General features: G+C 38.0%; 1 protein-coding gene across 3 annotated transcripts in view; it reads right to left on the minus strand.

The window, feature by feature from the left end:
- LOC139544181 (disabled homolog 2-interacting protein-like) overlaps positions 1 to 16,328 on the minus strand; it is a 267,245-nt gene that overhangs the window by 180,528 nt on the left and 70,389 nt on the right. For 2 of the 3 annotated variants that reach the window (XM_071350999.1, XM_071350997.1), the window contains exon 2: positions 1,005 to 1,114. In XM_071350999.1, the coding sequence (XP_071207100.1) occupies positions 1,005 to 1,079 (75 nt within the window). In that variant the 5' untranslated portion in view covers positions 1,080 to 1,114. Of the gene's footprint in view, positions 1 to 1,004; positions 1,118 to 16,328 lie in introns of all 3 variants that reach the window. The other variant, XM_071350998.1, reaches the window with a different exon arrangement.

Below are 16,328 nucleotides of genomic sequence, written 5' to 3' on the forward strand. Positions count from 1 at the left end.
TATCTACTGGGTGAAATTCCACAGTGTGCCATCACAGCAGCAAGATTTGTGACCTGTTGCCACAAGAAAAGGGCAACCAGTGAAGAACAAACACCACTGTAAATACAACCCATATTTATGTTTATTTATTTTAACTTGTGTGCTTTAACCATTTGTACATTGTTACAACACTGCATATATATAATATGACATTTGTAATGTCTTTATTGTTTTGAAACTTCTGTATGTGTAATGTTTACTGTTCATTTTTATTGTTTATTTGACTTTTGTATATTACCTACCTCACTTGCTTTGGCAATGTTAACACATGTTTCCCATGCCAATAAAGCCCCTTGAATTGAATTGAATTGAGAGAGAGAGAGAGAGAGAGAGAGAGAGAGAGAGAGAGAGAGAGAGAGAGAGAGAGAGAGAGAGAGAGAGAGAGAGAGAGAGAGAGAGAGAGAGAGAGAGAGAGAGAGAGAGAGAGAGAGAGAGAGAGAGAGAGAGAGAGAGAGAGAGCGTAAACTACATCAACTACAGTTTTATTAGGTGGGAAACTAGTAAAAAACATGAGTGGCGCTTTTCTACAGTTCTCAATCTATAGAATGAATCTCTGTATGAACCAATCAAAGAGTTCTGCAGTGGATAGTGAAGCATTTCCATTGGTTTAGCCATGAATATACATCCTGAATGTATTCTGATGTCAGTTTACAGTTTACCCAGATGTTCTCTTCTCCACTCATCTTTACTCCACTCTCCAATCTCTTATTGATGGGGATGTGTTCTGCTAATAAGTCATTAACTGCTAATTGATGACTCTCATAAACTCATTTCTGCAGTTTATTAATTAGCTGTTATTATTTACACACACACACACACACACACACACACACACACACACACACACACACACACACACACACACACACACACACACACACACACACACACACACACACACACACACACACACACACACACACACACACACACACACACACACACTCCAGTAGGTCAGTACTCACAGTGACTCTGAAGGGCGTGGCTGCGGCGGCAGGTTCCATGGGTGGTATGGTCTTGTCCGGGGCGCTACCGGGCATACTCCGTCTGCGGCCTGTTCTCTCAGGGGGCGATTCTGCTGAGAGAAGGAGAGAGAGATATTAATATCTATACTGTATATATATATATATATATATATATATAGAGAGAGAGACAGAGAGAGAGACACAGAGAGACAGAGAGAGAGGGAGAGAGAGACAGAGAGACAGAGAGACAGAGAGACAAAGAGACAGAGAAAGAGAAAGAGAGAGAGAGGGAGAGAGAGAGGGGGAGAGAGAGGGAGAGAGAGACAAAGAGACAGAGAAAGAGAAAGAGAGAGAGAGGGAGAGAGAGAGGGGGAGAGAGAGGGAGAGAGAGACAGAGAGACAAAGAGACAAAGAGACAGATAAAGAGAAAGAGAGAGAGAGAGAGAGAGAGAGAGAGAGAGAGAGAGAGAGAGAGAGAGAGAGAGAGAGAGAGAGAGAGAGAGAGAGAGAGAGAGAGAGAGAGAGAGAGAGAGAGAGAGAGAGAGAGAGAGAGAGAGAAAGAGACAGAAAAATAGAAATATAGAGAAAGAGAAAGAGAGAGAGAGAGAGAGAAAGAGAGACAGAGAGACAAAGAGACAGAGAAAGAGAGAGAGAGAGAGAGAGAGAGAGAGAGAGAGAGAGAGAGAGAGAGAGAGAGAGAGAGAGAGAGAGAGAGAGAGAGAGAGAGAGAGAGAGAGAGAGAGAGATAGAGAGACAGAGGGACAGAGGGACAGAGAGACAAAGAGACAGAGAAAGAGAAAGAGAGAGAGAGGGAGAGAGAGAGAGAAAGCGATAGAGAGAGGGAGAGAGAGAGAGAGGGAGAGAGAGAAAGTGATAGATAGAGGGAGAAGGATATCAGCTAGGTACATTGGGTAAAGGCACATTCGTACAACATGCTTTGTTCACTGCAAATTCAGGCAGAGTTCAGGATTCAGTAATAGGTTGTTATCAATAACGTCATAATTCCTTTCGTTTTGCACATTCCATTTATTTTCCAACACCACTCCTGGTTTTCTGATGTCTCTAAATAGAAAGCCCTCTGATCTAATCTGCATCTGATAGTTCTTTCTCTATCAATGTGTGTGTTCTATGTCAGTGGTGGCTGGTGGGAGGAGCTATAGGAGGATAGGCTCATTGTAATGGTTGGTATGGAATACATGGAATGGTATCAAGCACATGGAAACCACATGTTTGTCTCCATATCATTAATTGCATTCCAGCCATTACAATGAGCCCGTCCTCCTATAGCTCCTCCCACCAGCCTCCACTGTAAGTGTTTTCACTACAGAGGGATTTCATGTAATTCATGTTATCACAGACATTGATTGTTACTGCTCAGAGACTTTAGGTACCATGTGCTACAGATCGGGACATGTCCACTACAGGAATGTGAGACATGCCAGTATGCATGTCTATACAGAGACTTCAGACCATGGTGCAGTAAAGAACAGGACTGATATTAACCATGGGCTGCCATGTAGTGAACTAACATAACCTTTCACTATTTCTATTGGATACATGATTGTTACACAACAACTCTGCTTGTATGTCAATTGGTAGAGACCTGAAACTAGCAATACTACAATGTCTGTCCGTCTGTCTTTCTGTCTTTCTGTTAACTTGTTAACCAAAGCCTTGTGTAACTCCGCTGTATTAATACAGTACACAGAGTAATTGAATAAAGACAAGAGAAGGTCTGATAGATGGAGAACACCCATCCTGCTGGGCCTGACTGGTCATCAATGGAAACATCCTGTACTGTACATGTTGATTTAGTCACTATTGTGCTCACGGTGTGCTGTAAAACATCCAGATCAGATTTATAGATAGGCAAACACTGATACTCACTCACTCACTCACTCACACACACACACACACACACACACACACACACACACACACACACACACACACACACACACACACACACACACACACACACACACACACACACACACACACACACACACACACACACGCATGCATGGCAGCACTCTGTGAGGTCACTCTGACAGGCCAGTGTTGATCTGTGTAAGTTTGGATGACATCACTGGGGTTGTTGTCATTCTCCACAGTGACCCACTCTCTCTAATACACAACAAAACACAACTGTTCAACAAACACACATATACTGTATGAGTAGTCCTGTGATGGTCATGGAGTTTTGGATGACGGTAAATGGCCAGCCTAATGACCGCTTCTCTGTAATAAACGTTTGAATAGCAAAACAGTTTCAATGCTTGATGCACAGAACAACTCTGATTGTATGTCAGTTAGTAGAGACCTGAAACTAGCAATACTTGTTTTGACAGTTGACACATGCTTTGATAGAAACACACAACACACACACAGGTATCCCTTAAATCACCCCTCACTGATACCTCAAACCTTGAGGGAAAGGAAGACATTGAGAAGGGCATTCGGGGTATTCAGACTTTCTGTCTGTCTGTCTGTCTGTCTGTCTGTCTGTCTGTCTGTCTGTCTGTCTGTCTGTCTGTCTGTCTGTCTGTCTGTCTGTCTGTCTGTCTGTCTTTTAGCGTGTCAACCAATGCCTTGCTACAGTAAATTAGACTGTCAGCTGTGTAACAGGACTGTCGGCTGTATTAATGCACAGAGTAACATGTGTGGCTCAGTTGGTAGAGCAAGGTGCTTGTAAAACCACGGTTGAGGGTTTGATTCACACAGTGGACAAGTACGAAAATGTAGGAAGTCGCTCTGTATAAGAGGGTCTGCTAAATGACTAAAATGTAAATGTAAAAAATGTACATGGAGTTAGCTGCATTGTTTTTATTGTGGACAGCGTTTCACCTGGTACAAAGTTTGCAAGTAAAACGTGGTTTTCAAGACTCGTGATGAGAAGCCTCGTTTACATGTACTCTGCGTATGGTACACAGCACTGTGCAGATGGTTGCAACATGTGTAGTAGCATGCAGTAGGATTTTACACACTAATTTCTCCATCACATAATGGTGTATGTGTGCGCATAGTGTATATGGTACAGTATATTACAGTGGTTTCCTCTCACATTGTGAACATATGCAGGGGCCAGATGTGAATCCCCCCCCCCCAAACACACAAACACATCTGTGTACCATTAGGGAATGGGAAAAGCAGGAGGTGCAATAGCCAAACAGAGGTACTAGAAATGCACGTTGAAGTTGCCCCTGTGTGAGTTAATCAAACATTCCAACATCCTCAATGATCTGTTCATTGAGGGACAATTAATCCCCTTGTTGCCATGGCAGCAGCATATCAGGCACTTTAAGATAATATTTCTCAGCGTGTGTGTGTGTGTTGTGTGTGCGCAGGCTTGTGTGTGTGTGTGGCAGCAGATAGAGGTGTGTGTGTTATTTGTAAGGTCTGTTAGAGGACACACACAGCAGATGTGTTATCTATGAGAGGTGTGGTTATATTGTTATCTTTGAGAGGTGTGGTTATATTGTTGTCTATGAGAGGTGTGGATATATTGTTATCTATGAGAGGTGTGGTTATAATGGTATCTATGAGAGGTGTGGTTATATTGTTATCTATGAGAGGTGTGGTTTTATTGTTATCTATGAGAGGTGTGGTTTTATTGTTATCTATGAGAGGTGTGGATATATTGTTATCTATGAGAGGTGTGGTTATAATGGTATCTATGAGAGGTGTGGTTATATTGTTATCTATGAGAGGTGTGGTTTTATTGTTATCTATGAGAGGTGTGGTTATATTGTTGTCTATGAGAGGTGTGGTTATAATGTTGTCTATGAGAGGTGTGGTTTTATTGTTAACTATGAGAGGTGTGGATATATTGTTGTCTATGAGAGGTGTGGTTATATTGTTGTCTATGAGAGGTGTGGTTATATTGTTATCTATGAGAGGTATGGTTATATTGTTATCTATGAGAGGTGTGGTTTTATTGTTATCTATGAGAGGTGTGGTTTTATTGTTAACTATGAGAGGTGTGGATATATTGTTATCTATGAGAGGTGTGGTTATATTGTTGTCTATGAGAGGTGTGGTTATATTGTTATCTATGAGAGGTGTTGTTATACTGTTGTCTATGAGAGGTGTGGTTATATTGTTATCTATGAGAGGTGTGGTTATATTGTTATCTATGAGAGGTGTGGTTATAATGTTATCTATGAGAGGTGTGGTTATATTGTTATCTATGAGAGGTGTGGTTATAATGTTGTCTATGAGAGGTGTGGTTATATTGTTGTCTATGAGAGGTGTGGTTATATTGTTATCTATGAGAGGTGTGGTTATATTGTTATCTATGAGAGGTGTTGTTATATTGTTATCTATGAGAGGTGTGGTTATATTGTTATCTATGAGAGGTGTGGTTATATTATTATCTATGAGAGGTGTGGTTATATTGTTGTCTCTGAGAGGTGTGGTTATATTGTTGTCTATGAGAGGTGTGGTTATATTGTTATCTATGAGAGGTGTGGATATATTGTTGTCTATGAGAGGTGTGGTTATATTGTTGTCTATGAGAGGTGTGGTTTTATTGTTATCTATGAGAGGTGTGGATATATTGTTATCTATGAGAGGTGTGGTTATATTGTTATCTATGAGAGGTGTGGTTTTATTGTTATCTATGAGAGGTGTGGTTTTATTGTTATCTATGAGAGGTGTGGATATATTGTTATCTATGAGAGGTGTGGTTATAATGGTATCTATGAGAGGTGTGGTTATATTGTTATCTATGAGAGGTGTGGTTTTATTGTTATCTATGAGAGGTGTGGTTATATTGTTGTCTATGAGAGGTGTGGTTATAATGTTGTCTATGAGAGGTGTGGTTTTATTGTTAACTATGAGAGGTGTGGATATATTGTTGTCTATGAGAGGTGTGGTTATATTGTTGTCTATGAGAGGTGTGGTTATATTGTTATCTATGAGAGGTATGGTTATATTGTTATCTATGAGAGGTGTGGTTTTATTGTTATCTATGAGAGGTGTGGTTTTATTGTTAACTATGAGAGGTGTGGATATATTGTTATCTATGAGAGGTGTGGTTATATTGTTGTCTATGAGAGGTGTGGTTATATTGTTATCTATGAGAGGTGTTGTTATACTGTTGTCTATGAGAGGTGTGGTTATATTGTTATCTATGAGAGGTGTGGTTATATTGTTATCTATGAGAGGTGTGGTTATAATGTTATCTATGAGAGGTGTGGTTATATTGTTATCTATGAGAGGTGTGGTTATAATGTTGTCTATGAGAGGTGTGGTTATATTGTTGTCTATGAGAGGTGTGGTTATATTGTTATCTATGAGAGGTGTGGTTATATTGTTATCTATGAGAGGTGTTGTTATATTGTTATCTATGAGAGGTGTGGTTATATTGTTATCTATGAGAGGTGTGGTTATATTATTATCTATGAGAGGTGTGGTTATATTGTTGTCTATGAGAGGTGTGGTTATATTGTTGTCTATGAGAGGTGTGGTTATATTGTTATCTATGAGAGGTGTGGATATATTGTTGTCTATGAGAGGTGTGGTTATATTGTTGTCTATGAGAGGTGTGGTTATATTGTTGTCTATGAGAGGTGTGGTTATAATGTTATCTATGAGAGGTGTGGTTATATTGTTATCTATGAGAGGTGTGGTTATATTGTTATCTATGAGAGGTGTGGTTATATTGTTGTCTATGAGAGGTGAGGTTTTATTGTTGTCTATGAGAGGTGTGGTTATATTGTTATCTATGAGAGGTGTGGTTATATTGTTGTCTATGAGAGGTGTGGTTATATTGTTATCTATGAGAGGTGTGGTTATATTGTTGTCTATGAGAGGTGTGGTTATATTGTTGTCTATGAGAGGTGTGGTTATATTGTTGTCTATGAGAGGTGTGGTTATATTGTTATCTATGAGAGGTGTGGTTTTATTGTTATCTATGAGAGGTGTGGTTATATTGTTGTCTATGAGAGGTGTGGTTATAATGTTGTCTATGAGAGGTGTGGTTTTATTGTTAACTATGAGAGGTGTGGGTATATTGTTGTCTATGAGAGGTGTGGTTATATTGTTGTCTATGAGAGGTGTGGTTATATTGTTATCTATGAGAGGTATGGTTATATTGTTATCTATGAGAGGTGTGGTTTTATTGTTATCTATGAGAGGTGTGGTTTTATTGTTAACTATGAGAGGTGTGGATATATTGTTATCTATGAGAGGTGTGGTTATATTGTTGTCTATGAGAGGTGTGGTTATATTGTTATCTATGAGAGGTGTTGTTATACTGTTGTCTATGAGAGGTGTGGTTATATTGTTATCTATGAGAGGTGTGGTTATATTGTTATCTATGAGAGGTGTGGTTATAATGTTATCTATGAGAGGTGTGGTTATATTGTTATCTATGAGAGGTGTGGTTATAATGTTGTCTATGAGAGGTGTGGTTATATTGTTGTCTATGAGAGGTGTGGTTATATTGTTATCTATGAGAGGTGTGGTTATATTGTTATCTATGAGAGGTGTTGTTATATTGTTATCTATGAGAGGTGTGGTTATATTGTTATCTATGAGAGGTGTGGTTATATTATTATCTATGAGAGGTGTGGTTATATTGTTGTCTATGAGAGGTGTGGTTATATTGTTGTCTATGAGAGGTGTGGTTATATTGTTATCTATGAGAGGTGTGGATATATTGTTGTCTATGAGAGGTGTGGTTATATTGTTGTCTATGAGAGGTGTGGTTATATTGTTGTCTATGAGAGGTGTGGTTATAATGTTATCTATGAGAGGTGTGGTTATATTGTTATCTATGAGAGGTGTGGTTATATTGTTATCTATGAGAGGTGTGGTTATATTGTTGTCTATGAGAGGTGAGGTTTTATTGTTGTCTATGAGAGGTGTGGTTATATTGTTATCTATGAGAGGTGTGGTTATATTGTTGTCTATGAGAGGTGTGGTTATATTGTTATCTATGAGAGGTGTGGTTATATTGTTGTCTATGAGAGGTGTGGTTATATTGTTGTCTATGAGAGGTGTGGTTATATTGTTGTCTATGAGAGGTGTGGTTATATTGTTATCTATGAGAGGTGTGGTTATATTGTTGTCTATGAGAGGTGTGGTTATAATGTTCTCTATGAGAGGTGTGGTTATAATGTTCTCTATGAGAGGTGTGGTTATATTGTTGTCTATGAGAGGTGTGGTTATAATGTTCTCTATGAGAGGTGTGGTTATATTGTTATCTATGAGAGGTGTGGTTATAATGTTATCTATGAGAGGTGTGGTTATATTGTTGTCTATGAGAGGTGTGGTTATATTGTTATCTATGAGAGGTGTGGTTTTATTGTTATCTATGAGAGGTGTGGTTATATTGTTGTCTATGAGAGGTGTGGTTATATTGTTATCTATGAGAGGTGTGGTTTTATTGTTATCTATGAGAGGTGTGGTTATATTGTTATCTATGAGAGGTGTGGTTATATTGTTATCTATGAGAGGTGTGGTTTTATTGTTATCTATGAGAGGTGTGGTTATATTGTTGTCTATGAGAGGTGTGGTTATAATGTTCTCTATGAGAGGTGTGGTTATATTGTTATCTATGAGAGGTGTGGTTATATTGTTATCTATGAGAGGTGTGGTTATATTGTTATCTATGAGAGGTGTGGTTTTATTGTTATCTATGAGAGGTGTGGTTATAATGTTCTCTATGAGAGGTGTGGTTATATTGTTATCTATGAGAGGTGTGGTTTTATTGTTATCTATGAGAGGTGTGTTTATATTGTTATCTATTAGAGGTGTGGTTATAATGTTGTCTATGAGAGATGTGGTTATATTATTATCTATGAGAGGTGTGGTTATATTGTTGTCTATGAGAGGTGTGGTTATATTGTTGTCTATGAGAGGTGTGGTTATAATGTTATCTATGAGAGGTGTGGTTATATTGTTATCTATGAGAGGTGTGGTTATATTGTTATCTATGAGAGGTGTGGTTATATTGTTGTCTATGAGAGGTGAGGTTTAATTGTTGTCTATGAGAGGTGTGGTTATATTGTTATCTATGAGAGGTGTGGTTATATTGTTGTCTATGAGAGGTGTGGTTATATTGTTATCTATGAGAGGTGTGGTTATATTGTTGTCTATGAGAGGTGTGGTTATATTGTTATCTATGAGAGGTGTGGTTATATTGTTATCTATGAGAGGTGTGGTTATATTGTTATCTATGAGAGGTGTGGTTATATTGTTGTCTATGAGAGGTGTGGTTATAATGTTCTCTATGAGAGGTGTGGTTATAATGTTATCTATGAGAGGTGTGGTTTTATTGTTATCTATGAGAGGTGTGGTTATAATGTTATCTATGAGAGGTGTGGTTATATTGTTGTCTATGAGAGGTGTGGTTATAATGTTCTCTATGAGAGATGTGGTTATATTGTTGTCTATGAGAGGTGTGGTTATATTGTTATCTATGAGAGGTGTGGTTTTATTGTTATCTATGAGAGGTGTGGTTATAATGTTATCTATGAGAGGTGTGGTTATATTGTTGTCTATGAGAGGTGTGGTTATAATGTTATCTATGAGAGGTGTGGTTATATTGTTGTCTATGAGAGGTGTGGTTATAATGTTCTCTATGAGAGGTGTGGTTATATTGTTGTCTATGAGAGGTGTGGTTATAATGTTGTCTATGAGAGGTGTGGTTATATTGTTATCTATGAGAGGTGTGGTTATATTGTTATCTATGAGAGGTGTGGTTATATTGTTGTCTATGAGAGGTGTGGTTATAATGTTATCTATGAGAGGTGTGGTTATATTGTTGTCTATGAGAGGTGTGGTTATAATGTTCTCTATGAGAGGTGTGGTTATATTATTATCTATGAGAGGTGTGGTTATAATGTTATCTATGAGAGGTGTGGTTATATTATTATCTATGAGAGGTGTGGTTATAATGTTATCTATGAGAGGTGTGGTTATATTGTTGTCTATGAGAGGTGTGGTTATAATGTTCTCTATGAGAGGTGTGGTTATATTATTATCTATGAGAGGTGTGGTTATAATGTTATCTATGAGAGGTGTGGTTATATTGTTGTCTATGAGAGGTGTGGTTATAATGTTATCTATGAGAGGTGTGGTTTTATTGTTATCTATGAGAGGTGTGGTTATAATGTTATCTATGAGAGGTGTGGTTTTATTGTTATCTATGAGAGGTGTGGTTATATTGTTATCTATGAGAGGTGTGGTTATATTGTTATCTATGAGAGGTGTGGTTATAATGTTATCTATGAGAGGTGTGGTTTTATTGTTATCTATGAGAGGTGTGGTTATATTGTTATCTATGAGAGGTGTGGTTATATTGTTATCTATGAGAGGTGTGGTTTTATTGTTATCTATGAGAGGTGTGGTTATATTGTTGTCTATGAGAGGTGTGGTTATAATGTTCTCTATGAGAGGTGTGGTTATATTGTTATCTATGAGAGGTGTGGTTTTATTGTTATCTATGAGAGGTGTGGTTATAATGTTCTCTATGAGAGGTGTGGTTATATTGTTGTCTATGAGAGATGTGGTTATATTATTATCTATGAGAGGTGTGGTTATATTGTTATCTATGAGAGGTGTGGTTATATTGTTGTCTATGAGAGATGTGGTTATATTGTTATCTATGAGAGGTGTGGTTATATTGTTATCTATGAGAGGTGTGGTTTTATTGCCCACTACTCAATGAGGTTAAACTATCTGGCCTGTACAAGCCCTTCTCCTCTTTCTCCTCCTTTTCCCCTTCATCCTCCTCTCTCTCATACTTCCTCTCCTTCAACTCTTCTTCCATCTTCTTCTTCTCTTCCTCCTCCGTAGCCCAATAAAACATCCCCCCTCCCTCCCTCTCTCCATCTCCCTGTCCTTCCCTCCATCCCTCCTAACAGTTAGTTAATAGGACAGTCTCACACCACCAGGCAGTGTGGGTGTCAGGGGACCTGGGGGATGATGGTGCACAGATGGCAGTCAACTGGCTTGGCTTTTGTAAAGCTGCTCAGACTGGGTCTCTGAGTGTCTAGTTAATTGCCCTCTATGGGGTCTGTCAGGGGAAGATAAGAGGCTGGATGGAGGAGTGGAGAGAGTCACCATAGGGACATCAAAGACCCCGCTTGAGAAACAGTATGTATCCCTCAGAGACAGACAAGATGCTGAAATCACAGAGATGGTGGTTAAACAGTTGTGTGTGTGTGTTTCTACATGTGTATGCAGTATGTGTCTCTCTCTCTCTCTCTCTCTCTCTCTCTCTCTCTCTCTCTCATAGTCAGAACTCTATTACACGTGTCTGTCGCTGACCCATATTGTCACTGCCAGCCTTAGGAGTGACAGCTACCTTTCTCTCTCTTTCGCTCCTCTCTCCCCTCTCTCTCCATCCTTGCTTTGCCACAATGGGCAATTTTCTCAATGCTCCGTTCCCATGGCAACCCCACCAACTTGCCCCAACTGACTGACAGAGAATTCTGAAGTCTCTTTTGCTAGCTACCTATACCTACAGTACCACCAAATCGGTGCTGATCACACCTGCTCTCCCATTCTCCCGTTTTCATTCAACTCTGTAAGAGATGGGGAGGTTTGAAAATACATTCCGTGCCTGTTAGGAATTTTGTTAATAAATAGTTAAAACAAATTCTAGCTTTAGATAAAAATATAACAAATTGAACTCTGCATGCCTGGTGAAAAGAGATTTGTGTTGTGGGTTATAAAGTAAGCAGAAAGGGTCATTAAACTCTGGTTGAACTGACCCAACTTAGCCCTGAGATGTTTAGATAAGGCTGTGGGTCACTTTTTAGGTCTTTCATTATCTTGAGTTGTCTGCTAAAGTGGTAATCAATTATAGTGAGCCTTCAGGATAAATGATTATATGGTGTTTCATGTGAATGTCCTGTGAGGTTAGAATGAACTTTTGAACCTGTTTTCTATTTGTTAGGACAATAAGACTCATTCTGTAATCTATGACGTCATATATTGTATATAAACCTGTGTTTATGATCAAATGGGAGCTTGCTCCGAGAATAAACACTATTGTCTAGTTTTGATATGACTGTATCCTGTCTATTTCATGTTGATAAGTATCTTACAAATTCTTATAGATAGAGAGATTGAGTTTAATTAATGAGTATATTGTAGGAATTATTTAATTCCACTAACAATTGGTCCTTCGAGTGGATTTCCAAACTTTGCCTCTGTCATCCGAAGATATTAGCCGAAAACCGTGCACGGGCGGGTCAAGACCCGTTAGTTAAAGTCCTGGCCTCTGAATTGAGGTTAAACAACAGGCCGGTATTTATATATCTGAGGTAGACAGAGACGGTAACTGGGAAAAGCATTGCTTTTCCCAGTCTGCAAGACGAAGGTAAATAGTCTTTATTCTCGAATGTGGGGGGTATGATGTAAGTTATCTTTGATTTTAAATTCTAAACGTATTTAGCATTTATCAATAATAGTAGCTTCGGATATTCCAAACAGATTGTGGGTTACTTGTATGACCGAAATACAAGATGGATGGATGAAAAGGTCCGAAAAGACCTTGGTAGGTGCATTACCATAACTAAATATAATGAATTTGAATAATCCGGGCCTTGCTAGCTGTGAGGATTATTACGGGTGGGATATAGTAAGTGTTGTTGGAACGGTCGTTTTGTACAAATAGGACAGCCATTAATTCAAAAGACATACCTAAATGAAGTTTTAACCTAAAACAGGTGAGGATAAATTCGGTTTGGTGAGAAGGCAGGGTAATCCTAGGCGAACGGAATAACTGAACTTATTAATACTGAAAGATATTATTATCCAAAAGAGTGGGAGGGAAACTTAATATAGCGAAGTGAGATTGGATAAATACAAACAGAGTTTGACCAGGGAAGTGTGTCCCCTGGGTAATAACTGATAGTTAAAGTGAGATCTAATGTCCGATCGATAACAACGCTATAGATAAAGTTTCCAAGGAAGAGAATCATATAAATTCATACACATAGATTATAACTTGGGTAAAGGTAAAACGCACATAAAATAGAAATATATACACCTAAATTGTGAGAGCGGTAGGAAGTAGTAACAGACACATAGAGAAATAAATAAATACATAGAAAGACATAGATAGGTGATAATACCATAACTACTAGTAAAGGAAAGGATTATCAAACATGGGTAGTAAATCCTCCAAGGAGGTCCCGGTATTAACGGGAGACCAGCGTTTTATGGAACTGAAAGATAAGAGAAATTTAGAATTTTGTCTAAAATGGGGTAAGCATTATGGATTTGATGGTAGGCTGAATGTTGAAAAACTAGAATTGCTTATCAAACAGATACATAAGAAGTGTGGTAAAGATGATAAGAAGCAGAATAAACAGGGGTTAGCCACAGCTAGAGTCTGGCTTTCGGAGGCTAGGAAAAGAGTAGAGGGTGACAACAGGAGGAAACACATAGAGAGCCAGAATACGTTCCCCTCCGCTCCCATAGATGAAAAAGTTGGCCAAATGGGCGGGGGTGGTAGTAAAAAAATATATCCTTCTCAAGCAGAGCAAACATACAGAGGTAAAATTGTTGATGAGATAGTAGTGGTGAGAATACGGCTTCAGGAGATAACGGTACAACTACCACGCAAAATTGTGGAGTCTGCTGAAGCCGAAGGAGGAACAGTCGGTGTAGAGAAAGAAAAAAAGTCGAGAAAAGCGGATAGGGTGAGTCAAAAGAATAATAGAAAATGTTTTAATTGTAATGAAACTGGACATTTCGCCCGGGAGTGTAACACTCCCTGCAAACATTGTGACAGGATTGGACACAATCACCGAGATTGTAATTTAACTAAGGGAAAGGTAAGGCGCGACTATCGGGAGAATAAGAGAGAGTCGAGAAACAACGAAAGCGAGAAAAATGGGAATTCTCACTGAGGAAAGGCTTGAGCTTTTAAATTAGGGATATTTTGTTGACTCGGGATTGGAATTACGAATACAGATACATGTAAAGTGGGTTTAAATGCGAATAAGTTTTTGTTATTTACATGGCTTCGGTGGATCAGTGGTAGAATTCTCGCCTGAAACGCGAGAGTCTCGGGTTCGGTTACCGGTAAATGCTTTGGCTAAATTCAGAGTTTTTTGATTGTAATTAAACTAATTATATGGGTTGCCTAGAAAGTTATAGTTGTTAGTGTTTGTATAAGATATAAACTGAACGTTTTAATAGATTGTATAGGTTAAATTAATAGACTAATTCGTTCCACTTAAAATAATAACGTAGCGAATTTCGATGCAAGACGATGTCTGTTGCCTAAATTATATGTTTGAATAATGTATTGGGAATATAGTCGTAATTAAAATGCTGAATCAAGGAAGAGATAGTTACTAAATTCTAATGAATTCTAAAATAATAATGGAGAGAGAATTAATTATATGGTGATAACGCAAAACTGCGTCATTACGTTGAATAAACATTTACGTTACTCAAATTAATTTGAAAGTAATTTAGGGACGAACTCCCACTCGTTTCTGTACTTCTGGAAGTACAATTTGGATTGGGAGATGTTGATTGATGTTGTAAGTTCTATACAAGTTCCAACATTTGTGATAAATTGGGTTTGGTTTATCGAACCCGTAAAACTGCTGCTACAATCAGTCAACTATGATTGTGCAATTCGTTGAAAGTCGCTGTGGCATGGAGACAGGATGAGCGCCTGTTGATGACATCGCTCACAAGGCACTTTTGTCGCCACGGCAATGATGTTGTGACTGGGGGGTGGCAGAGAAAAGTGTTTGTGACATTTAGAAGGGAAATACGTCCATTATGTTTTTGAGTCACTTTTCAGAAGTTGATAAACATTTCCAGATACATTTTTAAAAGTAGCTGTAAATCGTCAGGGTAGTTAGGACAGATGCTAAAAACTAGCAACAGATTCGCTAGGTGGGCATCATTGATTTATAGTGTTTATTGGACTATATTCACCTGTGTGAAGGGAGATCTGAATGTCTGAATCGTAAAACATAGTAATAATGGATTCTGATGGTTATTGATTATAAACATTGTATTCTGATGTGTTTAAGTAGGATTCCTTCTTCCGGGACGGATGGAAGTTATCTAAAATATGTAAGTTGAAGGAGCCATGGGAAAATACGTTTACATTTTTATTAAATACCTGGGATTAAATTACTGATTTCTTACCCTGAGAAATGTACGACATTTGCGACAGAGGAAAAAAGTAATACGGTTAGATAATAAATATCAGGTTAATTGCATCTAAGGCTAGCATGTTCACTTAAGTAGGCATATACATGGACGTTGTTTAAAACTTATGATTAATGATTAGAGATTTATTGGAAATTATCATTAGGTTTGGTTAATAGTTCACTTTTGAGTTTCTGAATCGATGTAGCACAGTGAATGCTAGTTAGGCGCTTTGTGTTTTTCCTGGGAGAGTGCGAGTTTTATTGTCTTCTTGAATGTTTAAAGGGACTATTATCTTGGGGAGAGATTGAGGAGTGAGATTGAGGCCATAAACGACCAAATTGGAAAGGGCCTGAAAGGTTTTTGTTTTTTCATTAAGGTTTGCAAATATACACACATAAAACATTTGTTAGGACTATTTGTTTTAGTGCAAAGGAATTTTAAAGGGGCATGCTCATATATGGGGTTTTCTGAGTTTTTATTTTCTGAGTTTTAATTACACAAGTGAATTTTTTTGATTTAAAGGATAAAGGGTTCTTTAAAATGTCTAGGAACATGGTATACAGGGGTGGTATAACCTTTGACCTTTATCATGGCTGTCTCTTGAGGTCTGATCAGCTTCAGGGGAGGGCCATGAAGATAATGCATTTGTGGTAATTTGGGATACTAGTTTTGAGGTACATTAATTGGCTATTATTGATTTGGTATTACAACAGGAAAAATCTCCTTTGTCGTCAATAATAAATGAGGGAAGATATGATACATTTAGGTTTGGGCAGGAGATATTTTAAGCCAATATGGCAGGAAAATACGTAAGCATTAAAATTATTTATGAGAAGAAATAAGTTTTAGTTCTTAGGAGTGGTAATTTACTGTGGATAAGGTTTCCACACTGTAAAACATATATTAATTATTTATGAGACTGAGTTTAAGGTTAACCAAATGTTATTATTTAATAAAAAACAGTGGACTCCTGGGGGAGAGAGCTTATTAGTAAAGAAAGGATTTGATATGGTTACCATTTGTTTTGGCCATTAGAAGATTTTTATTTAAATAGTATTAAAATTGACAGGGGCATATGACATGTGTGATGATTTGGGATTCATATTTGGATGGAGATTGATTTTAGTTTTGATTAAGGTTATGTAAGGGCTTTAGAGATTGACACTATAAGACATGTTG

The sequence above is a fragment of the Salvelinus alpinus genome, chromosome 18 (genome assembly GCF_045679555.1).
Source record: "Salvelinus alpinus chromosome 18, SLU_Salpinus.1, whole genome shotgun sequence".
NCBI lineage: Eukaryota > Metazoa > Chordata > Actinopteri > Salmoniformes > Salmonidae > Salvelinus > Salvelinus alpinus.